At 46.9% G+C, this 26,191-nt stretch overlaps 1 protein-coding gene across 2 annotated transcripts in view; it reads left to right on the top strand.

Moving 5' to 3' along the window:
* Positions 1-26,191, top strand: part of ASAP2 (ArfGAP with SH3 domain, ankyrin repeat and PH domain 2) — a 173,036-nt gene that overhangs the window by 73,043 nt on the left and 73,802 nt on the right. For both annotated transcript variants that reach the window (XM_072767748.1, XM_072767747.1), the window contains exons 3-5: positions 7,982-8,127; positions 24,170-24,244; positions 25,896-25,945. In XM_072767748.1, coding sequence (XP_072623849.1) covers positions 7,982-8,127; positions 24,170-24,244; positions 25,896-25,945 — 271 coding nt within the window. The remainder of the gene's footprint in view (positions 1-7,981; positions 8,128-24,169; positions 24,245-25,895; positions 25,946-26,191) is intronic.

Raw genomic sequence — 26,191 nt, 5'->3', positions numbered from 1 at the left:
TCAAAGAGTATCAGAACCTCCTTCCTCATCTATAAAATTTCCCAGAGTTGTAGAGGTGAAAGGTTGTGTGTGCGTGTACATGTGTGTATGCATATGGTGGTATATGTGTATGTCTCTAAAATCTTTCCTGCCTGACTAGCAGCGGTTACATGAGGCTTGGAGACCATTGATTTTTTGAGGCTGCTTGTCCCGGGGCATGAAGACTGATGGTCTTTTCTCTTGGTCCGCTGTGCTCTCAAAGAAGTGGGGCAGGGGGAAGTCTGGTGAGCATCTGTAAGTAATGGGAATTGTATCCTTAGGGAGGAGGAGGCAAAAATAAAGGGGAGAAAGACTGAAGGCAAGTGGCAGTGACAATGCAGTCTCTGGTGCGGTCGGGCAAGCTGCTGCACCAACAGAGGGCATCTGTGTAGTTGGACATTAAGTTTCTACGAGCCAATAGTCCGCAGTTAGCACATGTTGATTTACCGCCCCACTTTCCACGCTTTTAACCTGGGGATTCCAGGCTAAAGGAGAGCCTTGCCAGCCCTTCAGCTGGAGCCTCTGCCTCGTTCTCCGATTTGGCCATAGAGCAGCCCTAGGATGGGAAGTAGCTCTTTGGTTAAGGAGAATCTGGGCCGAGTCAAGCTGCTGGCTGCTCAGCTTGAATCTCCTGGACCAGATTCTGAAGGACGAAAGTCCTATAAGCTTTACCTCCTCCTAGAAGCCTTTTCCATCACCAGCCCCAGAAAATGTACTCTCTTCCTCCTATCAAGCTTCAGTTCTGCCTCCCGTAACGTGTGTCGCGGAGCACTGTTCATGCACATTTATTGTTCTTGCTCAATTGTGCACTCACAGGTACCAAGCTTTATCATCTTTGTCCCCTCCAAATGTGGCTTCCTTAAATGGAAGTCTTATCATGTCACTCTGTGGCCTTTAAGGGGCCCTCTGTCACCTGGGATTGCAGTCCTTCATCTGGCTCCCACCGGCTGCTCCCCATGCTCTGGCCACACCTGGTCTCCCCCTGCCTCCCCACCCCTGAGTCCCCAGTGTCATTTTCTTTGCAGCTGTCATCTCTGCACCGAATTGACTGGCATATGACTTTTTCTCACACAGAAGCTTTGCTGCTTGAGGCAGGGGCTCTGCTTCATGAATTCTTGTGTTCATTAGTGCTTGCTGTGGAAAAGGCTCTCAACGTGGTTAGATTTTTACCCTTTGGTAGCCAGGAATAATGTTCTTGCCTGATAGTGGGTATTCGGGAAATAGAGAATGAGTACACACAAGTGAATGTTGTTGGGTTTTCTGTACTCTGAGCCTATAATCTAAAGTGACAAAAAGGACAGCATAAAAAAAGACCTCATCTAGTAGTCTCTGATCTTCACCCCCTCCTTTTCCTCCCGAATGTACTTTTGTGAGCCAGGGGTGGGGTGGGGGAGGGCATATATGGAGGCAATGGGCCTGTGTGGAGTTCATCACACAGACTTCCAGCTGTCACTGTGTTGTTAGTAATAGAGGGCAGGATCAATGAGAATGAGGTGATCTCAGACAAAAGTGTTCATGTTTCAGTAGCCAGCCCACACCTTGACCTTAATTAATAACTTCATTGCTAGCTTCCTGTGCTAGATATCACCAGATGGGATACATCCATGAGCACCTCCACAAGGATGGGTGGTTTCCTGGACGCCAGGGTGGCTCAGTGGTAGAGCATCTGCCTTTGGCTCAGGGAGTGATCCCAGGGTCCCGGGATCGAGTCCCGCATTGGGCTCCCCACAGGGAGCCTACTTCTCCCTCTGCCTGTGTCTCTGCCTCTCAATGTGTGTCTCTCATGAATAAATTAATAAAATCTTCAAAAAAGAAAAAAAAAACCTGGTGGTTTCCATGAGGTCAAAGGGGATGCCCCAGGAAAGGGTTAAAGGAACTGACTTTTGAAAATAGGAAAGAGCCCCGTATGTTGGAGAAACTCCCACGAGATAGACCATGCTTCCTCTTGTCCTGAGTGTGAGCCCAGGGATTATAAAATAGGTTTCTCATCAAACCCATTTTGATTTTTAGGTGCCTGTGTCTTTTCAGAGATGATGCAGGTAAGTACTCAGGTTCCAAAGGCTGTCTCTATCATGTCACCTTGCCCAGGAGAGGCTTCGGTGGAGAAAGACAGATTGTAATATCCTCAGCAGGCACAGAGAGCCAAAATTTTCCAGCCAGGATAGCTGACACTTCAATTTATTTTATTTATCCTTTATGTTGTTTTCTGATTATAAAGATGATAAGAGCTTATTTTAGAAAATTCAGAAAAGCAGTAGCACAAAGTCATGGCTGCAGGCGGGTCCCACTCCCTGTGGGACAGATGTGTTCCTGGCCTGCAGCCCTGCGGGATAGTGGTCAAGGCCTGGCCAGTCAGAGCTGTGCCCCCCGGGCTGGCTGCTCCTGCACCAGAATGATGCCCACTGGGAGAGGATACAGGGCTGCATAGACACGGGCTGGTACCTGGCATACACCAGCTACGCTGTTGGAGTGCTTACTATTTTTACCACCACTTAGAATTTTGATGGATTTTCCTCAGCCTCTTCTCTACATTTTCTTATAAAGTTGAGACTAAATATGTGGTTTTGTATCCTGCCTTTTTTTCCCCTGAAACTTGAGTTCTGTCCTGAACGTATTCCTACTCCATGATTTCAAAAGTCTGCTGAATATTCCATTTTGTAGAGATAGATATTCACCCATTTCCACACTGTTGGCACTTGATACACTCAGTTTTCACTCTTCACAAATTATTTTGCACACACATCTCTGATCACCTAGATTATATCCTTAGAATGCATTTCCAGAAGTAGGATTATTGGATGGCAAAAATGTTTTAGACGTTTGATACAGATTAGCAGATGGTGAACTGAAAGGTTTTCATCTGGGATGATTCTGGAAATAAAGCTCTAAAAATGGTTTTCTCCCACGGGACAGAAGATCACAGGGCACGGATCCTCTTGGAAACAGGGATTAGCTTTGACTTGAGCGTTGTTCTCCCAGGAGCCCCTGCTCTCCAGTTTAGATGCAAAACCAGGTGATGTATAGGGCCACAAGTGTGAGTGGAGATGGTCTCCTTGATGTTCACTTGTGCAGATTATCCTGACATTAGAATTGTGGCACACAGTCAAATAGTAATCACCATGCTATCTCAGGGGTATCTTTGTAAAGCCTCTACTGTAGAGAACATACATCTCTTCTTTTTTTTTTTTTTAATTTTTATTTATTTATGATAGTCACAGAGAGAGAGAGAGAGAGGCAGAGACACAGGCAGAAGGAGAAGCAGGCTCCATGCACCGGGAGCCCGACATGGGATTCGATCCCGGGTCTCCAAGATCGCGCCCTTGGGCCAAAGGCAGGCGCCAAACCGCTACGCCACCAAGGGATCCCCATACATCTCTTCTTAAACGCACTCTTGGCAGAGCTGTCTGTGTGGGTGGTTGGTATGTGTGGTGTCAGCAGAGCTTTGCCTCAGCCAGACCCCTGAGAGGCTGGTGGTCCAGCCAGGAGCAGGTGCTTAAACAGTCCTAGTCAAAGTGACCTACCTACTCCCATCTCTCCGGTTGTAGCCTGTGATGTGTGGGTCACCAGTGCACATGTTTGGCTGGGAGACTGGATAATTACGTTAGCCCAGAGCGCAGAGTAGTGGCTGTGTGAAGAATGTTGGAGGGCTGGGTGTCAGGAGACCAGAGTTCTCATTCCAGCTCTGCTGCAAACCTGCCATATGAACTTGAACATGTCAGCACCCTCTCTGAGCTTTGGTTTCCTGTCTGTAAAGAGAGGAATATGGATCATTTCCCATTGCAACTGAAAAGACCCAGCGGTGGGTATGGATGGCTGTGAGGAGGATGGCCCATGGGGCCTATGCTGCCCTGTGATGGTTTAGAGAGCTGCATGCAGGCAGGGGCTTTTCACCCATGAAAGCATTCACAGCCTCTGACCACATGGGGCTCCACGCTGCTTCCTGTTCCTTCTCTGGAAATTCTAACCTGATCTTGGAGCCCCATTTCACGTGTCCCCTTCTTGGCATCTCTGAATCCTCAGCACCTGGCACATTGTAGGCCATCAGTGGCGTGGGTTAGTGTGTCTTTCCCTAGATGTCAGTGACCATGATCACGCTAGTCTGTGTCCCACCCCAGCATGTGGTCCTCCCCTTTGCAGAGTTGGAGGTGATGAATGAAATATCTGAGGTGGAAGTGAAGCTTGCTTGAAGATGAATTGGCTGTGGGACCACTTTTGACAGGTGCTGCGTCCATGGCTCGCTTCTTCCCTGTGTGGGAGTAAAGGGTCTGTCCTTTGTCCTTCCTGGGTCCAACTGTGTTTGCTTGAACTATACTCACTGGGCCTTCTCCTTGATAGCAGGTTTAAAAAAAAAAAAAAAAATAACTGAATCAAGCAAACTAAAGAGTACATGATAAAACCAGTTCTTCTAAATTCAGAATTTAGCCAGCTTTCTGGCTTCCTAATGGATTTGTCAGTGCGAATCTCTCTTTGCATTCCTCCGATTGGATTGGTGGGAAGTGTGACTTCGGGCGGTGAGGTGTGGGAAGTGGAAGGTCTGCAGGGTTAGAACTGAGCAGAAACAGGGTCTTTCTTGTCCTACCGTGGTCTCAGGGACTTGGATTCTCATTTTCCTAAATCCTTCGCACATCAGAGACTTTTGGATCTGAATCATTAATGAGAACCCAAGTTTAAGATATATTTGAACAACGGGGGAGGCAAGAGAGCTCTTTTTAGAAAAACAGCTTTCAACAATTTTGTAAATAAAAGCTGATAGACCAGTTTGGGTTCTTTCCAGAAGATTTATTCCCAAGCTATTTATTTCAGGTTCCTATTTTAAGTTTGTTTCTGGCAAAAGAAAAAAATAAAGGCACTCAATTACTTTCTGTTCTCTAGTAGGAAAATCTCAAACCTTGGGCAATCTGGAGCAGTGGGTTAATCAGTGAATGTATAAGTTATGGAAGATTTACTGTTCTTACAGTGGACACCATGCTGGGTGTTTCAGGAAGATACAGAGAGTTACAGCACTGTGGTCTTTATCAAGAAGCTAACAGATTTGTTTGCAGGAAGAAACCCTGACTAGATCAGCGTGAAGAGGTTTCCACTGACCCAAGTTGAAACAGCCTGAGCATCAGAAAGTAAAGACTGCAGTGGACCAGGACATTTTAAATATAAATATATGAGGTCATGGGGTTGATGATGAACCCAAAACGTTGTCGATCATGACTGGGGTGTAGGAATCAACACGTTATTTCAATGATTTGTATGGAAAAGAATTTTTAAAACCATAACCTATAGCAGCAGGTAGTCTGTTGAAAAGCCCAGGAGGAGGGATGATGGGAAGTTTGTTCCTACTTCTTGATGCTGGAGTGTGGAGTCTTGCTGTTTCTCCTCTGTGTCAGGTTCGCTGACTACCACTGAAGACAAGACAGGTTCCTCTTTCCCAAGTGACCACTGGCTAGGAGGCAGCCTGCAGAGTGAACAGAGGGTGGATTTGACCCCTGCCCCATGTCTTACCAACTGTGTGATCTCGAGCAAATCCTGTAACCACTCTGAATTCCACTGAATTTATTCAGAAGACAATAGGGATGATAATATTAAGACCTCATGATGTTACCAAGTTAAGTTTGAATAAAGGCTTACAGGCCACCTGACAGGCATTAACTGAAAGGGAATTCCCTCCTGCTGCCCTTCGGGTGATGGTAAGTGCACTTTTGGGGGGGAGGGAAGAGCACCATGTGACTCCCAAGGCAACTTAGGCCTCTGCATTCCTATTTCTCTCACCCAGTGGTGTGACCTCAGCACCAGATGTCTGCTGTGACTGTCACTCCCAGAGCCACACCAGAATTACCCACGTCTTGACCACCAGCTTTGAAATAGTTATAAAAGAGCAGGTGGTTGGAGAGGGACTGCCCTTCACTGTTAACCCTGTGTGCTAGAATTCTAGCTGGCGTGAACTAGGAGGCATACCTGACCCAGCTCTGAAATGGAGTTTTAGAAATCTAAAACTTGTCCACCTGGTTTTGGTGAGGTGAGCTGTTTTTGTTAGTGGGACAAACACCAGTACAGAGCAGAACAGTGGGCCTTGGGGTGAGATGCACATGCTGGCCTGTGTCCCAGGACAAGTTTTCTGGTCTCTTTGAGCCCTGATTTCTTTTCACCATGATGAGAAATAATGTGTGTATCTTGTAAAGTTGGTGTGAGGTGTAGAAAAAGCCTATGTCCATGCTTCATAGAAATGACATCCATGCTGCTGTTAACTCCCATCTGTGCTGTTGTTTAATTCTTACTATAACCTTGTGAGTAGCTCACGGCGGGTCTCTGACTTCCATGTGGCTCAGACATTTGGTCATTTACTCACCAAAGTCACATACTTCCTGGAAAGCATAGACTAGAGCTCTTCCCATTCTGGCACGCATCCTCCAGGGCCTGTGTGTATATCTGTCTTGTTTGCAGAGCAGGGTCTCGGAAATTCATTTAATTTAGCCACAGCTCTCAGGTTCTTTTCTGAAATGTCAAAGAAAAAAACAAGGAAAAGGGCTCGGACAGTGAAATTAATTTTCTCTTGTGTTTGTCAGACCCATGTGGGCATCCCCTCAGGCCACCCCCAGAGGTCTAGGCCAGAGCACCTCCCTGGTGAGACAGGCTGCCACACCATTCACAGATCGGAGGGATCTGGCTCAGGGTCACGGGATGCCCATCACAAACACATGTTCCCCTTGTTTGCCTGGGTTATCAGGCCCAGGAACTGGATTGGCTGACGGTGGTTGGTGGTGTTCGCATGCAAGTTGACATAGCACATCTATCTCTGTGCTCTGTTGTGCCTGCAAAGTAGTTGTGTTACATTTCTAGTTAAAATGAGGAAAACGTGGAAATCAGGTGCCTGATGCAAACTAGAGTTGTTTTATCACAGACTGGCTGGATTCATTTAAAAATGTCTGACCCAGAAGAGAGGGGATTATAGTTAACCACATTAATTTACTAGAATTACCAGTGTTCCCCCCACCCCACCCCGGGTTTCTGAATCGGAGATCTGAGGCAGGATGGTGGCTTCCACAGCCTGGTGAGATCCATGTATGATTTGATGTCCATCAGGGGTTGGGAACCACTAAGCTGGAGACCCAGAATCCAGGTTTTCATGCGTTAAAGGTGCTGTTTTAAGGCATAGTGATAGTAAAATGCCCTCAGAGAGATGACAAGGTTCACTTTTTGTTGTTATTCAGACAACATGTATCTTGTATTTTAGGTGCAAAGACAAGTAAAACTTAGTCTCTGTCCTCTAAACACTTCTAACATCGAAAAATACATTACCAGACAATTTCAATGTCCATGCTAAGAGCAAGGACAGGAAAGTGCCAAAGCCAGATACCAGGGGCATAGGGCAGAGTCATGGAAGGCTTCCTGGAGGAAGGAAACATCTGTGGGATGTACAGGAGTCCAGGAAGGCAGGGAACCTGAGCAGAGGATGCGTCTGAGCACAGCTCAGAGCCACTCAAGTGACCTTCGTGGCCCTAGCCTGTGCTCCGAGGTCCACAGCTCTTTGTGGAAAGGAGAGCTGTGACATGTGGCTCTGGGTTAAGGCTGTGAACCTTACTAGGGAGGAGCAGGCTCCTCTTGCTGAGTTTCTAGGAGAAGGCTGTCTGTTGGCTGGACTGGTGACTCCTGCCATCACGTAGGCTGCAGAGGAGTCCTAGTGGATGTGGAAGGCATTGGGGTACCCGTGGAGCCTCATCTGATGCACTGGAGGCCATGGGGCTCGTGCGAGGCTCTTTCCATCCCGGTCGTCATGCTTGTTCTTTGGGGTCCATTGCCAACGCAACGGGATGTTGTCAGGATGGCACAGTGATTTCTGTTCCTGGTGCAACTGGACTTTTTTCAGATTTTTATTCTGGTAACGTGTTTGGTTTTACTCACAACCAGGAGTGGGTAAGGGTGGGGGGATGGAGAGGTTGCTGTATTAACAGTGCATCTCACATTGCTGTTGCAGCTCACGTGGAAAATGAAGAGCAGTACACCCAGGCTCTGGAGAAGTTTGGTGGCAACTGTGTGTGCAGAGATGACCCGGATTTAGGAAGTGCATTCCTGAAGTTCTCAGTGTTTACCAAGGAGCTGACAGCACTTTTCAAAAACCTGGTGAGTGTCATTGTGCACATGCAGCTGTTGGGTTGCGTGTGAAGTGCTTGCAGTTCCTTTAGCTAGAAAGGTAGCTCAGTAGAGGATAGAGAGGGTGTGTCTGATAAACTGCGAATAAATTTCAAAGCTTATGCAGTACCTAAAGGAATTATATTTTCTATAACCATTAGATCACTTTGGAATAAATTTTAGAATTATAATTTTTTACAGTAACATGGCTTTTTAAATTCAAGTCAACATTTTAAATGTGCACAGCTGTGAGACAAAGCAAATAAATGCATTCATCTTCTTAAGGGCCTCTGACTTCAATTTTTAAGTTTCTAAACTATGTAGAATCATCTGTTTCTGGTAATTATGGTAGGCAGTTAAACTTACAATATTTAATAAATATGTTCCAGGCCTGTCTTACACACCAAGGTAACCTATAATCAAAGCACAGAAATTGCCATGAATATTTAAAGGCCTTTTATGCTCCCAAAGGCAGAGCCTAAAAAAAGTCACTTTTTAAGCAAGTGGGAACACGGAGCTGGTACTTCTTGCCTGCGGTAGGTGCTGGGTAATGTGGGGCTTCTTTCTTGAGCTTGGCAGCTCTGTGCCTTCCTCGTTGTGGGAACAGAATTCTGAACAAGGGGGCAGCCTGAGAGAGTGTTCGTGACCCTGCTGTGCCTGGCTTCTTCCACAAGGGCCATGTACACTGGGATGGCCCCAGCGTCCCTTTCCTGTTTTTCTCTCTCAGCTTCTAAAGGTCATGGGTGACCAGAGCAGGTTAAGGTCTCAAACAGCAGTGCCATTCTCATTTCTCCTGTCAGCAAGCAAATAACAAGTGAAAAAGTAGCTCATCGTTCTTCAAATGGTGGTGATGGCGGGTTTGTATGTCTAGCCTTGGCGGGGCAGAAAGAAGGGAACATTGTGTATAAGTTAATAACGGGGAAGGGAAAGAACCAGATCCTTAAGGCTCTGGGTCTCTCTCCCCGTCTCCACTCATAAAAGATTTCAGTTGCTATTATTGTGCTGAAGTTTTTTACTCAGGCTCATTTGCAGTCTCTTGGGGCTTTTATAAAGTTTGTCACCCATTTCTTCCTGCTCCAAACAGGCTGGCAGTGAGTGCCGTGACTGGGGAGCCCTAACTGCTCCCCACCCCCCATCACCCTGCTCCCTGGACCCTGGAAGACACACTTAGTAGGTTCTCACCACTGAGTCGGATTAGAATGTTTTGTTTGAACTGGAAAAACTGACCCCAGGGAAGACCTGTGGGGATCTTCTTGGGACCTTGTCAGTGTGCAGCCCACTCTTCCAGGCCCTCCATGGGTCAGCCCCTTCCCGGCTTTGGGCTCTTGTCTCCTAAGTATGAATGAGCAGTCTCCAGGGTGAAAGAGACCAAAATCAGCAGAGGGAAGGACTCAGAGGCACAGAACAGAAGAAAACGAAGGAATCTACATGTAATTCTTCAGAGAGATCAGAGTAGACATTGTATCGGAGGAAAGGAGTAGGGATGCAGTTTATGGTTAAAGAAATAGGAGAGGCAATTCATGTAATAAGACAATAACAAAGCAAAATCCACTGACGAGATTGGAATAGAAATTCCTCAGAAAATAGGTCAAAAACAAAGCAAAACAAGAGTGGAAAATAGATAAAATGGATGAGGATTAATCCTCAGGGCCCATCATTCGGTGGACAGGTGCTTCAGAGGGAGCAGAGGCCAGGAGGGTGTTGTGAGCACAGGACGGTCCCTGACACCAGCAACTCGTGTCTCCCAAGTGAAGGCTGGTCCGAGCCCAGAGCAGGGAGAGGAGAGGCCCCCAGGCATCTCCATGTGAAATTGCGAACAGTCTTTGCCCTTTCAGAAGGCACAGGGCAGACTGAGAATCGGCTGTACTGGACATCTCAGCAATAACCCTGGAAACTTGAAGGCATGGATCCAGGCCCCTGAAATCCTGAGGAACAGAATTCCAACCTGGAATTCTAACCAGCTGAGCCTGAGAGTAGAATTAGAGAGATTTTCAGACATTCAAGGCTCAAAAAGTTTAGCTCTCATGCATCATTTCTCTGAAACTCCTAAAGGATGTGCTTGAGCAAGATGAAGAGGGAAGCCAAGAACAAGCAAGATGTGTGAGTCATCTGAATGCGTGAGTCAGTCCTGAAACAGGATGCAGCAGGAGGGATCCCGGGAGGGTGGCAAAGGGAATAGCAGGCAGGGCCCCAGGCAGGGGCCTCCCCGCCGCCTGCCACCCACAGGCAGCTACTCTTATCTTCAACTCCTCCCCAGATCTAGCTTTTCTCAGCTCTGAAATGGAGGTAATAGTGCCACACCTGGTTGTGTGTATAGACTGGAGTCCACTGTTTTACACATCTGAATTTACTTAATCTCTACAATCACCCCCGGAGGGAGTCTACATTCTCCTTGTTTCGTAGATTGTATAACTGAGGAGGCTCTGGGGTTTTTAAAGAGCTTGCCCTTGGGACATGGGCCCATGTGCCTGCAGGTGTAGAAAGGCCTCCTCTAGTACTCCACACAGTGGATCCCCAGTAAGCCATCTTGTACCTGGTTATCAGCAGGAGCAACTAAACAGTTAAACAGAACCCCCCCCCCCCTTCTTTTCTTGATTTTATGCACAACTGAAGGCAGGGCGGGTCTGGACCTTGTCACTGCTGCTTTGCCTACCACCCCATGGCATTGCCACTTTGAGCACTTCGGGAATCCCACCAAGGCCCAGTAGCTACCTGCCTTGCCGCGGTGAGTGAACCATCGGTGGCCATCGTTGCTGAGCACCCATGGTGCACTAGGCCCCAGGTGAGGCGTGAGGGGACACTTGTTCAGTCCTCCTGACCACTGTGCAGGACAGCTCAAGTTACCTTCATCTGACGGGGGCACATACTTGATAAGTGACTCACCAGGTCCGTACTGAGTGAGCAACAGAGTTGTGATTCAAATCCAGCTCTCAGAACTCCAGATCCATACTGTGTCCACTGTGGCATTTAAAGAAATTAAGGTTTCTCTTCTGGAAGGAGAAAGGCTGAACAGGAGAGATGGCAATGTGGGGAAAGCGTAAAAAGAAACACAGGCCACACTGAGCTGCAGTGACCACGAGGCAGCAACGGGGCCTCGGTTTCCCTCATGGTGGGAAAACCAGGCCTGCTCAGCAAGAGGAAAGCAGCAAGTGGGGAGGGTTCTTTGAAAATTGCAACCCAGCACATGGGTGACATCCTGGTGTCACGACGAGACATTGACTGAAGTCCTGGCAGTAGTAGCTTTGAGTCTGTGGGCCTTCCTTTGGTTTCAGCTTTTGCTTTATGGAGTTAGGGCTGTTGACCCTGCCTCTGGCAAAGATCAGAGTGAGGGGGAAAATCTCTTTTTTGTGCCAAAATTAGATTTACCAGGCCTGCTTTTCTGGGCCAGTGTTGGTGGCACAGCTGCCCAGCCACCAGACCCCCGAGTGGCCGCCTCTAAGGAGCTGTTGCTGAGAGTGAGCCGATTACAGGAGAATTCTCCTTTTTTGGTATTTTGTATACCATTCTTAGTCCTATTTTTGGTCACATCTATTCTATCTCTTATTTTTAAAGCCTTGCTTTTACTTTCTCTCAGGCACTTTAAAACATTTCCGTTTTGGGTGGCTAAGATTGTCAATTCTCCCCTTGTCCAGAAAGAAGAATTACCACCTACCTGCTTTGTGGCGTGAGAGGATGTTTAGAAAGCCTTTGGAACATCTCCAGAGAAAGGCCAACTTAATATAAAGTGAGATTTTGTTACTAATGGGTGAGATTCTCACCTTCAGAGAGCCTATGAATTTTCTCTGCAGTTATGCAGGATAAAGGGAAAAACAAGACAGCTCCAGAAATGTAACATGTGTGAAATTAAACTGGTTATAAAGTCAGCCCAGTTTCTTAAGTTCTTTTCCTCTTACCAGATGGATGTGAGAATCCTGGAAAGATTTTCCAGGGACCACTTCTGTGCTAAGAGGTAGCTTTTTAACAAATGGCTGCATTAGAGGACATATTGCCGAAAGGTCACTCCCAGATACACAGCCCTGTGTCTCTGGTTCCAGAGAATTGGAGGTGATATTTGTGCTCCCTGTCTACAGGGCTGCCCCAATTGGAAACAGGGCCAACAGATGCCCAGGAAAGGATGGAGTTCCGATGTGAGATCTGGGGGTGGCCCTGCGGCTGAGGAAATCTCACTTCACTTGCATCGAAAGAGGAATTTGAAAGTTCTACCGACCATCATGCACTTGAGTCATGAATTTATTTTACACAAATGATTGGCGTTACAAGATATTCTAGCAGCAGAGTAAAGCACTGGTGAGGTTCTGTTGGGGGTATGTGGTAGCCTGTGGCCTCGTTCATGTGAGGTTGGCAGAGCCTGGAGGAAAGGTGTCCCATCCTGCTGTGTGGGTAGTAGCCCAGCCAGGTTCTCCTGTCATATCCTCTGTGTTCCGGTCACTGTGAGCTCATTTTATAGATAAACAGAGAATATCTCATTGCTTAAAGTATGGAGAGCTTCCTGCCAGGGGTCTTTACCCTCAAACTTTGCTCTTTCTCTCTCTCTTTAAGATTTTTAAATTTATTCATTTGAGTGAGAGAGAACATGAACGGGGGAGAGGGAGAAACAAACTCCCCACTAAGCAGGGAGCCCTACCAGGGCTTTATCCCAGGACCCTGAGATCATGACCTGAGCTGAAGGCAGACTCTTAACAAGTAGGTACCCACATGCCCCACATACTTCTTCTCATTCAACTTCATTTATTGAAAATGTCTTATATATTAAAATGTCTTACATTCAGGGGGACCATAATTTCCTCTTTTTGGGAGGAAGACTTACCATTTTTCTGGGTGTAAATGAACTACACTGAAATTTGAAGTAACCCCTCCCCCACTGTATCATATCTCCTTTGGTATATGGGGATTTCTGCCCTGAGATTGATGCCAGACCACCTACTTTCCATTTCCGACACTTAATATCCTGATGCTCTTTGCCCTGCTGATCACTGGTTTCTGACCACTGTGGTATCTGCCCCCACTGTTTCTTGTTCCACAGTGCTGGGATCTGACACTCAGGATGACTTGGCTCCTAGGCTTGTATGCACAGTAAAAATCTCTAAGCTTTGAGTGTGAAGGACTGGAGAGCTAGAGCTGTAGGTCTATGGAGTCTGTGGGCAGGCCTACTGACTGTTACTTTGGATGCCTAGAAACCTTTGCACTGACTTCTTAACTGGCCTCATATGCAGTTGGAAATTCTCTTAGACTTGCAAGCTGCTCCCTATGCTCTCAAATGAAAGCACATCCTTAGCTTGACCAGAAGAACAAAAGCAGGAAAAATGTCAGAGTCTCTGTCTTGTTTGTAGCACAGACACCTGATATGTGTAAATGTACTTTGATTCTGTTTCTTTTCTTTTTTGGAATGGCAGTGCTACCACTGACCTGTAGAAGTGAGAGAAAGTGGGAGAAGCTCAGGGTGGGAACAAGGCCTCGAGAGGGAGGAGAGCTTAACTGGGGGCGGGGCGGGGGGGTGGGTGATGATGGCCCGCTGGGTGAGGGCGCGCTCTGGCGCTGTCTAGGCAGTGAGCACTGCCATCTGGCCGGGGACACACAGACGCTTTTGTTAGAACCAATGTGTGCTCCGATGGCCACTGTGCAAATGCCACAAAGCCCTGGGGGTATGACCCCACCTTGGGTCCCTGGGTCCCTGGGGTGGAGGTGGGTCCAGGGAGTCTTGTGGGGCTTCACAAGGTGTCCCCAGGGCCATCTGCAAATGAGCATGATGGCAAGGTTTATGAACACATGCCTTGCACATATCTGTAATGACTTGTCAGATGGAGGATGCACTGTTACAGAATAATCACTTGAGAGCATTAGTGAACTCAAAACAAGGTTTCTCTTTGTTCTCTCCCACCATCCTGCGTTTCCTCAAGTAGTTGGCTATTTAAGGGACAGCCACCATGTTATAGGGAACTTTGAACTTTAAAAAAATAAAAAAGCTTTTGTGAAATCTGTGAGATAACGTGTGGACAGATGGGAGTAGAAGATGTGAGTGAAGGCAGAAGGGAGTCAGCTGGACCTAGCAGCAAACGAGCAGGAGGAGGAGCCCTGATGAGTGGCCTCGGAGATCAAGAGGCCACAGGAACCTTTCTCCTGAGTGTGTAAAAGCAGAGGACAAGTTGCAGTAGCTCAAGGCAGAAACAGCAGGTGTTTGCTGCTCTAGGGGAGGTTGATAAGGAAAGGAGAAAGTGACAAAGGGATGGAGCTGGTGGCTGGAAGAGGTTGATGCTACAGAAGGGGGTCTGCAAACTGTCAGCAGTGCTTCTGGTGTCTCCTCCTGTTAGTGAGGTGCTTGACCAGGAGTCTGGCCCCTGCCCCTCTGTGGGGAGGCGACAGTGAGTTGATAAATTCAAGGTCCTAGCTTCTTCATGTGCACTCCCCTTTTCTTCTTTTTTTTCCTTAAAGATTTGGTTTATTTATTCATGAGTGACACACAGAGAGAGGCAGAGACATAGGCAGAGGGAGATGCATGATTTCCTGTGGGAAGCCCGATGCGGAATTCAATCCCAGGTACCCCAGGATCATGACCTGAGCCAAAGGCAGACACTTAACCACTGAGCCACCCAGGTGACCTATACTCCCCTTTCTTTGGGAATTTTCAGCTATTAGTCATTCCTTAAAATCTAAAACTCGGTAAACCATGTCAATGCTTGCCTATCCCAGACTCAGTTCACAGAGCATTTATATATTGTTTCACCCATGCCAGTTTCACCATGCCACTAGAAGCCCCAGTCTTGCAATCAAGTGGAATCAGGTGGGGCATCTTAGAGATGCAGACTCCCAGGCCCTTCTCCACTATACCTACTGAACCAGAATCTTCATTTTCATAAAATTCCCCAGGAGATGAGTAGGCACATAGGGTTTGAGAAGCATTGATCTAAAGCAGAGGTTCTCACAGTGTAGTCCCTGGACAGCAGCAGCAGCACTGGCATCACCTGGAACTCATCAGAGTAAAAATCACAACCCCACACTGCACCTGCTGAATGGTGGTTCTCAAACTTTGGTGCCGCACTATGCCTAGAGAGTTGTTAGAACACTTATTTGGGCCCATTCCCTGGGGTCTAACCATGTGCATCTCTAAGAAGTTTCCTCATGATGCTGACCTCACTGGTTAGGAGCCAGCTACTGTAGACAGCCTGGTGAGGTGCCTCCAAGGCTTACCTACACCAGAGATGAAGACAGTGATGCTGCAGCCAGCAAGTATCTCCCAGCCTTGGATTCTAGGAAGTAAGAAATTTGAAAAGGTGCTTTCATTTTTGGTTAGTGGCTTAATTTTCACATCATGTGGGCTTCGGAGAAGTTGTGGAACCTGGGTTCTTCTGTGGCTGCCCCTAGGCCTCAGAGGGGGCTGTCTGTGGGTTTCCAGCATGGCTGCAGGGAGGCTGTAGTGTGTAATTTCAACACCTGGCCTCTGATGGAAAAGAGGGCAAAGGGTCACTATTTTCTCTCCACTTAGAACCTGACAGATCAAAGCAGTATGAGTGGCAGAGACGCGGTGTGTAAGGCAGAAACCAGGCCAGCTACATCCCATCGTGTTTCTGGTGTGAAAGTTGCCAGTGTGTTTTTGGCAGCTGGCTGATTTGGATCTTTCAGTTTGTGTTAAACTTAACTCAAGATCGGCGTGGGCCCCCCCCCCCACCTTTTTTAATTAAACAAACCAGCGGAGTGGCTGTGCTGTCAGCGAAGTCGGCCTGGGAGTGCAGCGGGCCAGTGCAGGCTGTCAACCCCAGCCAGCAGAGCCTCTTCACAGACCCTGAAAGCCTCAGTGACCTGGGTGGCTCTCCTGACCAACTGCTTGCTCAACAAGGGACTAGAAGGGAACTGTGACATCAGCGGCCCCTCAGAGGGAAGCCTGTGTTCTGCCTCCCGGCAACTCCTGCCTGGTCTCGGGGTGTGTGTGAGAGTCCGTCTCTGGCAGCAAAATGATAGGACAAGCCCTGGCTTCAGCCTCTCCCTTCGGCTCTGCTGCTTCTAATGGGATTTGGGGGCCAAGTGGGTGACTTAGCTCTCTCTTGCTTTGCATGTCTGTATAATGGGGATAACTGTGCCTACTTCTCAGAATAGTTATTAGGGTTAAATGAAACCAAATAGCCCACCGCCATTTTGGGATTTAGACCATTTTATATAATACCTTCTGCTTCTCCAAAAAACTTTTGGCCTGGGTGCCCATTCTTTCAGATAAGCAGCCTTTGGAAAGCACATAAAAAACTTCTTTGAATCCACCAGGCACACTGCTGCCTCAGAGCCTTCATGTTAGGAATTCCTTCTGCTGGGAACACTCTTCCGCCAGATTCTCCTGTGGCTCTGTGCCTCACTTCTACTCTGCTCAAATGTCTCCTCTTGAAAAGGCCTTCCAACCACTATTTGAGAGTCCCATGCCATGAATCATCCCTAGCACCTTTCTTTGTAAGATTTATAGTAGCCCCCAAACTGGAAATAACTCAGAAGTCTGTGAGCAGGTGTCAGGATAAGCTGATTGTAGTCTGGCCAGACTGTGGAACAGTGCTCAGCAAGGAACAAGAGTGGACTGTTGATGCACCAGCATGGACGCCTCTCCAAGTAAGGAGTGCTCACTCTCAAACCAGATACGATGCCACGGAAAGGAGTGCATGCCCCATGATTCCAGATACATACAATTCTGGGAAATGCAAACTATTCTTTGCTGACAGAATTAGATCAGTGGCTGCCCAGGGACTGAGGAACTGGGAGATGGGGATTGTAAGAGGAGCACAAAGAAACTTTTTTGGGGGAATGGATATATATATGTTCATTATCAGGATTTTGGTACTGGTTTAACGGGTGTGTGTATATGTGTCATAACTTACCAAATTGTACACTTTATTTATTTTTTTTTTAAATTTTTTTTTTTTAATTTTTATTTATTTATGATAGTCACAGAGAGAGAGAGAGAGGCAGAGACACAGGCAGAGGGAGAAGCAGGCTCCATGCACCGGGAGCCTGACATGGGATTCGATCCCGGGTCTCCAGGATCGCGCCCTGGGCCAAAGGCAGGCGCCAAACCGCTGCGCCACCCAGGGATCCCCTACACTTTATTTTTTTATAAGTTTATTTTTTATTGGTGTTCAATTTGCCAACATATAGAATAACACCCAGTGCTCATCCCATCAAGTGCCTACCTCAGTGCCCGTCACCCAGTCACCCCCCCCCCCCCACCTCCCCTTCCACCACCCCTAGTTCGTTTCCCAGAGTTAGGTACACTTTAAAGTGTGTGTAGCTTACTATATGTCAATTATACCTTAATAAAAGTGCTTAAGTTTTTTTTAAGCTATTGGTTTAAAGCATTGATGTTCAGTAGAACTTTTGCATTGATGGAAATGTTGATACCTGCTTCAGTATAAGCCATCAGCCACATGTAGCTGTTGGACACTTGAAATAGGGCTAGTGCAACTTGGAACTTGGTCTTTAACTTGATTTAATTTCAGTTAATTTCAATGTGATGAGTATATACGTGTAGCTAGAACCTAGCACATTGGACAGCACAGGTGTATAGCCTTACCTGCTACTATAACACACTTAGCAACCCACACGCCCTACTGGGCCTTAGGCTCTGGCTCCTGGAAATAACTTAAAACTTCCAGCAGGTGATGACTGTTTCTTACATACTTATCCTTAGTAATACTGAAACCTCACTGAGAATTATGCCCTTAACTGAAGCAATGAGGTCTGAAGTCTTTTTGCAACCCTCCACCCTGACAAGGAGGAGCTGGGCCTCCTTGTGGTTTGCCTTTCTTTGAAGCCTCACTTTTACTTGTGTAACTCTGTGATTGGGCAGCATTTGCTCATGTTAGAAAGAAAGAAACACTCCACAGATCTCAAAGTGTTGTCTGCTTCTCAGGCTTCTCATGAACAAAGCAGATGAAAATAAACTTACATGACACATCAGTCTCAGGTGAGATTCCTTAGCCATGTTTTATATAGCAATACATTGGCCTTTTAGAGACAACCTGAGTATCCCCAAAGAGAGTTGGACTCTATTAAGGATTTTGGAGGGGAGCCCTGGGAACACCTAGGCTTACTAGATTCACAGGCCTGGAGGTAGGAAGTCTGCCCAGTGACTTCCTCTGTTGTGATTCTCTCTTTTCATGCTGCTTCTTAAAAATAGCTGTGATAAGAGTATCCTGTCTAGGTTCAGGCTTCTAGATGGATCCCCTTTAGCAAGATCACCTGGCAAAGCCATTTTGCTCATTGCCTGAGTTAAGGAGGCAGCACCGAGGTCCCAGGGCATGTTGTACACTTCTCCACCGTGCTCCTTTTGCCAGGGAGACCCTCCACCCCATCTTGCAATACAAAATTCTCTCTCTTTCTTAAAGGTCTATCTCACATAACCCCCAATCAGCAAAGATTTCCCTGGTGTCCAGACTAAAAGTAAGTTTCTTTTCTTAGAAGTTCCATGGTGCTTTATTTATGGGACCATGGTGGAGCTTTGGCTGGATTAGCAACAGGTGGTCACTAGTGATGGGAGCTAAAGGAGCAGGCGAGATGGTGTCCCTGTGGGCTGAGGAAGCATAGGAGGGAAAGTGGAAAGATTTTACTGAGTATGGAAGTGACAAAGCTAGAGTCAAGGAATTTTTAATACCCCCCACCCCAAAATTAGGAAGAATATCATGGAAAGATGGCTGTTGGCTGGCTCTGTCTCCCCCAGCCCCCACTAATCTTGCCCATTTTGGTTCACGAATGGTGAACAGTGGCAGTAGCATAGTGAGGTTCTTCTTGATTTCTGCCAGCCTGTCTGCCCCACCAATTGAATCATTTTATTTCTCCTTGTGAGATTGCAGACCTTTGACTACTTACTGACTCATCTTGTCACACGTATCCAAGTGAATCCAGAAAAAGTGAAGACAGGAAGAGAGAAGGGGGAATTGTTACTTCAAAGATTGCTTATTTGTGGGTCACCTGGCTGGTTCAGTCAGAAGAGCATGTGACTCTTGGTCTCAGGGTTATGAGTTCGAGCCCCAAGTTGGGCATAGAGATTACTTAAATAAAAACTGTAATTAAGAAAAAAGAAGATTACCTATTTGCTGTTGGTATTAGATCCATAGTTACTAGCAGTGATTGAACTTAATGACTTATATTTGGATCATGGTTGGTGATTCAGAAAGCCATTTTGTATAAATATATGTGTTAAAAGTAAGAACATAGGAGAAAGCCCAGTGCTTGCTTGGCACTAAGGGAATATTCTGGCTGGATTACCCAGGGATAACTTAATTATTCCCTTAGGTCATAAAGATTTCATTACTCATGAATTGAGGCAGGGGCTGCTGAGCACAAGGATGTGCACTAGTCTTTGGCTGTGGTTTTCACTGCTGTCTGCCAGAACAGAAGATGGTGCATTCAAGGCTGTGGGGCTGCCCCAAGCACACAGAGTCAGAGAAAGATTCAGAGCCCAGCCTTCGTGCTTCAGGGCAGTCTTGCCAACACAGAGCATCTGGGCTCCAGTGTACGTGTTCTCCCAGCCAGGTGGAAATGAAAGCAGACATTTTCTGGGATGCTCACCCTGAGTCAGAATGCTTCTGGGCTGTGCAGTTTATATACATGGAGCATATAAATCCAGAGGCTACTGTCCTGTAGTACGAAGCTGGGTTAATGAATTCATTGATGAGGATTCTGTTTATAATTGTATATTTCTTTTTTTAAAAAAACCAGCCTTATTGAGGTATATTTTACATGTCATTAATTTTACCCATTTCAAGTATACAAGTCAGTGATTTCTAGGAACTCTACCAATGGTGAAGCCATGACCATACATCAGCCTAGAGACCATTTCTCCCCCCAGGAAGGTCCCTCGTGTCCTCTTTCAGTTAACCCCCAGCTCCAGGCAACCACTTAGTCTCTCTTGTAATAATTCAGCTAATTATTTTCTGATTAGAGAAGTAATGGTTTCTTATTTTAGATCATTTGAATACCTCCAGAAAAAAAAAAAATCCACTGGAATGAAAGCGAGAACTCCCTGGGTCCATCTGGCATCTGGACTTCCTTCTCAGCATTGTCTTCCCTGCCCCTGTGCTCACATGGCTAACATGTACCTTTGGCTGCTTCTCCACTGCTTTATTTATGGCTCTTCAGAGTTTTCACAGGGCAGGTTGCTTACTTAATTATGGGCTTTATCTTTCCTATTAGATGGTGAGTTCCTGGGGACCGCAGTTCTATCTAATCCATCTTTGTCTGCTAACCCTCTGTGCCTCTTCAGCTTTATCTCCTGTCATTCCCTAAGGACCCTGTGCATCTCCTTGGCAGCACGGGGACGTGTGACGTCCTGGTCACTGCAGAGCTGCGGGCCCCATCCACAGCATTGAGAATGAAAGCAGGGACGCCTGGGTGGCTTAGCAGTTTGGTGTCTGCCTTTGGCTCAGGGCGTGATAGTAGCTGTGTGACGTCCTGGTCACTGCAAAGCTGCGGGCCCCATCCACAGCATTGAGAATGAAAGCAGGGACGCCTGGGTGGCTTAGCAGTTTGGTGTCTGCCTTTGGCTCGGGGCGTGATCCCAGAGTCCCAGGATCAAGTCCCACATTGGGCTCCCTGTGAGGAGCCTGCTTCTCCCTCTACCTGTCTCATGAATAAATTAAAAATCTTTAAAAAAAGATAATGAAAGCAAAGCCAGCTGGTTGCGTAGCCATCAGTTTTCACTCCTCAACTTTACTGTTTCAGTCTAGATACCAAAGCTTAGTTTATCTCTTCTGGACCTAACACCTGTCTATCAGTACCTACACTCTTGTTTGAATTAAATAACAAATAGTCTTAAAATAGATTTATCAGCCAAATTTTGTGTTCTTTCCCCGTGCTGTAAAGAATTCTGTTCTCCTCATTCATCCATGCATGCACTCATACCTACACATGCCTCTTGTAACAAACCCACTGGACTTCTAATAATAAGATTTTTATTTTTATTCATAGAGACACACAGAGAAAGAGAGAGAGGCAGAGACACAGGCAGAGGGAGAAGCAGGCACCATGCAAAGAGCCTGACATGGGACTCATCCAGGGTCTCCAGGATAACGCTCTAGGCTGCAGGCGGCGCTAAACCACTGCGCCACTGGGGCTGCCCTAATAATAAGATTTTTAATCTGTAAGCACCTTGGTCTTTTTTCTCTCCCTCCAGCCCACTGTATAATTGGGTTGTGCTGGTGCCTTTGGCTCAACCTGCCACCCTGGGCAGTTTTAATGCTCCTCCTCAGACTGTTTTTGCTGCCTCTTTCTTGTACTTGCCTTATCCAAGATGGTGCTGTGTTGGCTCCCCTTTCAACAGTGTTTAGGACCAAATTGATCAGTGCCTCTGAGTCTTAGCCATGGCTCTTTGTGATCATGTGGCTGAATGGGCAATGTCTCAAGGCTCAGTAACTGGGACAGACTCCTCCTTCCCAAGCCCAGGGTAGCCTGCCTGGCTGGCAAGCACTGTGTTTTATTTTGTAGCCAGCTAGTTGGTGTCTACAAAATACATGCTCAATAAATACATGATGAATGGATTAACGAATTCACATACATATTTGCCATATGATGTTCGGTTTAAGGGTATTAATGTATCTCAAGGGTCTGTCTCATGCATTAGATGATCAGGAAAATACTTAAGTATATTGATTTACTCAGTGTTTCTCAGGTACCTGCTCTGGGCCAAGCCCTGTGCTAGGTGCCACAGGGCATATAAAATGAAGTATACTTAAAACTGTCCTTCAGGGTGTACAGTGAGAGACTGATGAGATGAAGCAGTGTAGGACCTGTCAAGGGCCTGAAGAAATTTGTTAAAAAGAGAATATTAGAGGTCTTGGGAGGGAGGAATCACTTCCTGCTGGCAGCTGGGAGGTGCTAATGGAGAAGGTAGCATGTGGGGAAAGCCTGGTGGATGAGAAGGCTTTGGACGAGGAGGTGTGGGAGGACACTCAGCGGGGTGGAACAGATTGAGCACAAGCAGACAAGAGCAAAGACTTCCACTTGGCTGGATACGAAGATGGAAAGTGGTAAAGGAGGTGGACCGTGGAGGGTCCCTAGGGCAGGGACACCACACCAGATGAATCTGACAACTGCCGAGGATGGGGGTGGGTCGGGCAGAGAGCAGGGGCCGGAGGCCAGGAGCATAGGAGCCTCAGTCCAGAAAAGGGGCAGAGAGACCCACCCAGGAACATGGCGGCAAGAATGGCCAGCGGGGAGCTTGTGGATGAGCAGCTGGTCTGCAAGGCGGAGCCGAGAGGAGCCCGGTGTGAGGGACCTGCCAGAAGCAGCAGGGCGGGTGTGGGATGGCAGCTGGCATGGGTCCACGCAGTCGCCAGCAGGCATCCTTGCCAGTGGGTGGAGGTGTGGGAGGAGCCAGGCGTGCGGCAGCCCTGTGCTCTGCACTCAGGTTTACTCCTGCCACGGTTTACAGTGGAAACCAGGTGTGCCTGCCATCAGAGACTATTCACCAGCACCACCTTTGTTTGTCACTGTTCCTTCCAGGCAGCCCTGAGACCTCGCCTTAAACTCCACTTCTCAGTGTCTAAAAATCCAATGCTTAAGGTGAATCCTCACAAGTCCTAGCTGATTACATTGTGCCTCAGATGCCTGCCAGGTGCATGACACACGTTGAGGTGTGTGAGCCTCAGACAAATGTTACCCCAAAAAAAGCCATTTCTGAAATGACTGTCATCAGTCGATCATTTCTTTGGCAGGATTGGTGCTTTGGCACAGGCATCATTACACACTTGCAGCATTTTTCAGATAAATTTTTTCCTCCCATTTTGAGGTTTCATGTGCTGAATAGTATTTGAAAATCAGATCCCCTATTGCCCTAAAAATTATACCTGGTGTTGGTCTTTCTATTCAGTGTAATTCTACTAAGATTAAAATTTTCCTCTGCTCAGTGGTAAGAATAAATGCACATGGTTTCAAAGTCCTTACTTGTCTGTCTTCTTTTATAGGCCACAATCTAGGTGTGTATATCCCAAAGTGACACACATGCCACCAGGCCCTGGCAGTGCCAACTGGCAATTGTGTTGATTTAAGGTAGTGGGCTGAGCCTGGGAAGAGGAGACAATAGAGCTTTAGCTTATTGCCAGGGAGGGACTCTGCAGGCCTCAGAACATGGGGGGCTGTGCCTGAAGGGTCCCAGCTGAAGCTTTATCTTAGCTTACCCACATTGGAAGCCAGTGGGGATAGCCTTGGGTTTGATTCTGGTCTATCTGATCCATGGTGACAACTTGCTCAGCCTCCATCCCTTGTCTTCTTGCTTCAGAGAGAAGAATAGAGTACCCAAGACCCCCCCCCCCCCATCCTTTTTTCATTTTTCTCCTTTTCCAGCAACACACACACATATTACATCCCCCATATGCCCCCACACCTCATACACACAACATGCACACACACACATACACACACACCCCACATGTCCCACATACACTTCACATGTACCATATGTACCCCACACTTCATGTGCCCAATACATGCAACACACACCACAAATCTCACATATACCCCACACCTCACACATGCAACAACGTGCAATACACCACACCTCTTTCTCTTCCTGTCTCTGAACATTGACTCATATGCATCCACAAAACAGTGACCCCCTTCGTTCTCTTCTTTGTTCTGTGTTCCCCTGTGGGGGTCAGTTCTGGGGGAGACTGGGATCTGTGGGCCCTGAGACATCAATGAAACATAGCCCAGGACATTGGACAGAGCCGTGAGTGAGAGCAGGAAGTGTGTGTTTGTGAATTCTAGTCCAGTATCTTTAGAGTGGTTCTCTCATTATTTTGAAATAATTTTTCTTCATCACAATGACGATCTTTTCAACCAGCTTCACAGTTGTGAAGAATAGACAGTTACAGACTTCTATGAGTTATGTTTCTGTTTGCAAGATAAAGCCACCACGAAGAGCTTTGGAATGAAGAAGGCTGACATGCTCATGCAGGCCAGGTTTTTAGGGAAGGTTAATTGATACCAGTTGTTCTCTAACATCTTGCTGTTCTTACTGGAGATTAAAAAGGAAATTGAATGAGGATTTTGTTTGTTTGCTTTTTAGATTCAGAATATGAACAACATCATCTCCTTCCCCTTGGACAGTCTGCTGAAGGGAGACCTGAAAGGAGTGAAAGGGGTACGCCCTCAAAGAAACAACTCTCCAGGGACGGCCGTTGGGGGACGTAGAATTGCAGTTCTGCTGGCCTGTCGAGGCCACAGCACACACCCAGCTTCTTACTGGATAAGATGGTTTTTTGCTGCCTCAGTTTCCCTCGATTTGCTACCTTGGCATCACCTTTCAGGCATACCAGTGGTGTCCTATGGCCTTTCCGGACATCTAGCTGGTGCCATAAATGTGGGAAGGAGAGGAGGTCAGGAAGGGAAAGAAACTGTTTTCTGTGAACAGTTTTCAGGCTCTGTCAGTTGAGTGGGGAAGCCCCTGTGGGGAAGTCTGGTTCTCAGGCCATTGTGGTTCTCACTGACTGTTGCGGTAAGGGTCCTTGCAAGGATGTAGCTTCCTGGCAGGAAAATCCGCACCAGTAAGGCTTGAGCCGACTTTATTTTTCCATCCTCCAAAGGACGTTCATTGTTCAGAATAAACGCCTAGGCTGTGATTTGTTTCATGAACACGTGAGTGAGGAAGTCGGCTCGAGTGGTGTCTGTACCAGATGCTGAGCAGTAGCCGCTTTTGCATGTCATTGGCCCAAACAGATGTGTGATCTGAAAGACAGATGATTGTGCCCCAGTTCTTAAATCACATTCTCTGATTGGATCTGCACGTGATTCGCAGGCACGTCTGGCTCATCCGGAAGCCTAGGCTGGCCAATCTCAGCGACCTCTGCAGAGACCTTTCAGTATTTACTTCCCAGAGCTTGCCAGGACTGGCGAGCTATTACGAGACTGAGGAACATTCCTCGTCGTCCTGGACCTCGGTCCTAGAACACATGTCAGCCCAGTTAGCCAGCAAAATGGGAGGGCAGGGCACACGAGGTAAAGGGATACACATCCAGGTAGGTGGGAGCGTGACAGGGTACTGCTCCTGAGGCTTGAGCCCTGAGTCCAGGGAGGTGCAGGAGTAGGAGATAAGGCTTCCAGGGTAGGAAGGGTTAGTTTGTGGAAGGCCTCCAATGCTGGACTATGAGCTTTGGCCTTGTTATAAGGCCAGTGAAGAGCCAAAGAATAAAAAATAGGCCTCCTGACCCCTAAAAAAGGAGGTTCTTACAAAAGAACCCTGTTAAAGGAAACACAAATAGGTGGGAACCATTTGATAAAATCTCCAGTGGCTCAGTATACTTTTGAGCCAGCTTTTATGAAAGCACATGAGGTCCGAAGTTCCAGACAGAAGAGTGGAATCAGGAGACCTCAGGAGAAGGTGAACAGCCTTTCTGTCATTGCTCTGAGGGTGCAAATCAGGGTTACATCTCCTATTCATTGAAAAAGTCAGTGTCCCTATTTTTTTGTAGAGAGAGGTACTAAAACACTTGGAGATTAAATGGTTCTCTGGGTGGGGTATCTGGTCACACTCATCTGGCTCTGAGTTCATACTCACTCTAGCTGGGCAGTGTGAGCGTGCCAGGATTCCCTGCTTCCTCCCTCTGTGTGTGTGTGTGGCAAAGCTACTCATCTAATTAAAAGCCTGTACCCTAGGTTCTTTATTTTTCATGGGATTGCATACATCATTTATTACAGAAATTAATGCTCCTTTCAGGACCAGTCCAGGAATAAATAAGTTGTCTTGCCCAGAAGTTAATATTAGTTCCGTTTAATTTATGCCTCTCTGTTTACAGGATCTGAAAAAGCCTTTTGATAAAGCTTGGAAGGACTATGAAACAAAAATGTGAGTGTTTCCATTTTTTAAAAAATGTATGAAATTGGAGATCTTAATTTTAAATTGAGCTTTTATGGCTCAAAGGTATTTTTTAAATAAACCTTAACCTAGGGGAGACTTCACTTAAACCTGTGTTGCTGTGGTCTGTTATGATGCCAAATGCTTTCACACTCGGTGTCCAAATTCAGCGAAGCTAGGGGGACCTCTTCAACGAGTTTCTCCTGGTCCCTTTTCTGTGATGTCATAATGGTTACA

The sequence above is a fragment of the Vulpes vulpes genome, chromosome 8 (assembly GCF_048418805.1).
Source record: "Vulpes vulpes isolate BD-2025 chromosome 8, VulVul3, whole genome shotgun sequence".
NCBI classification, from domain to species: Eukaryota; Metazoa; Chordata; class Mammalia; order Carnivora; family Canidae; genus Vulpes; species Vulpes vulpes.
Note: the sequence above shows the minus strand (reverse complement) of the source record. Positions and strands in the feature narration are given on the sequence as shown.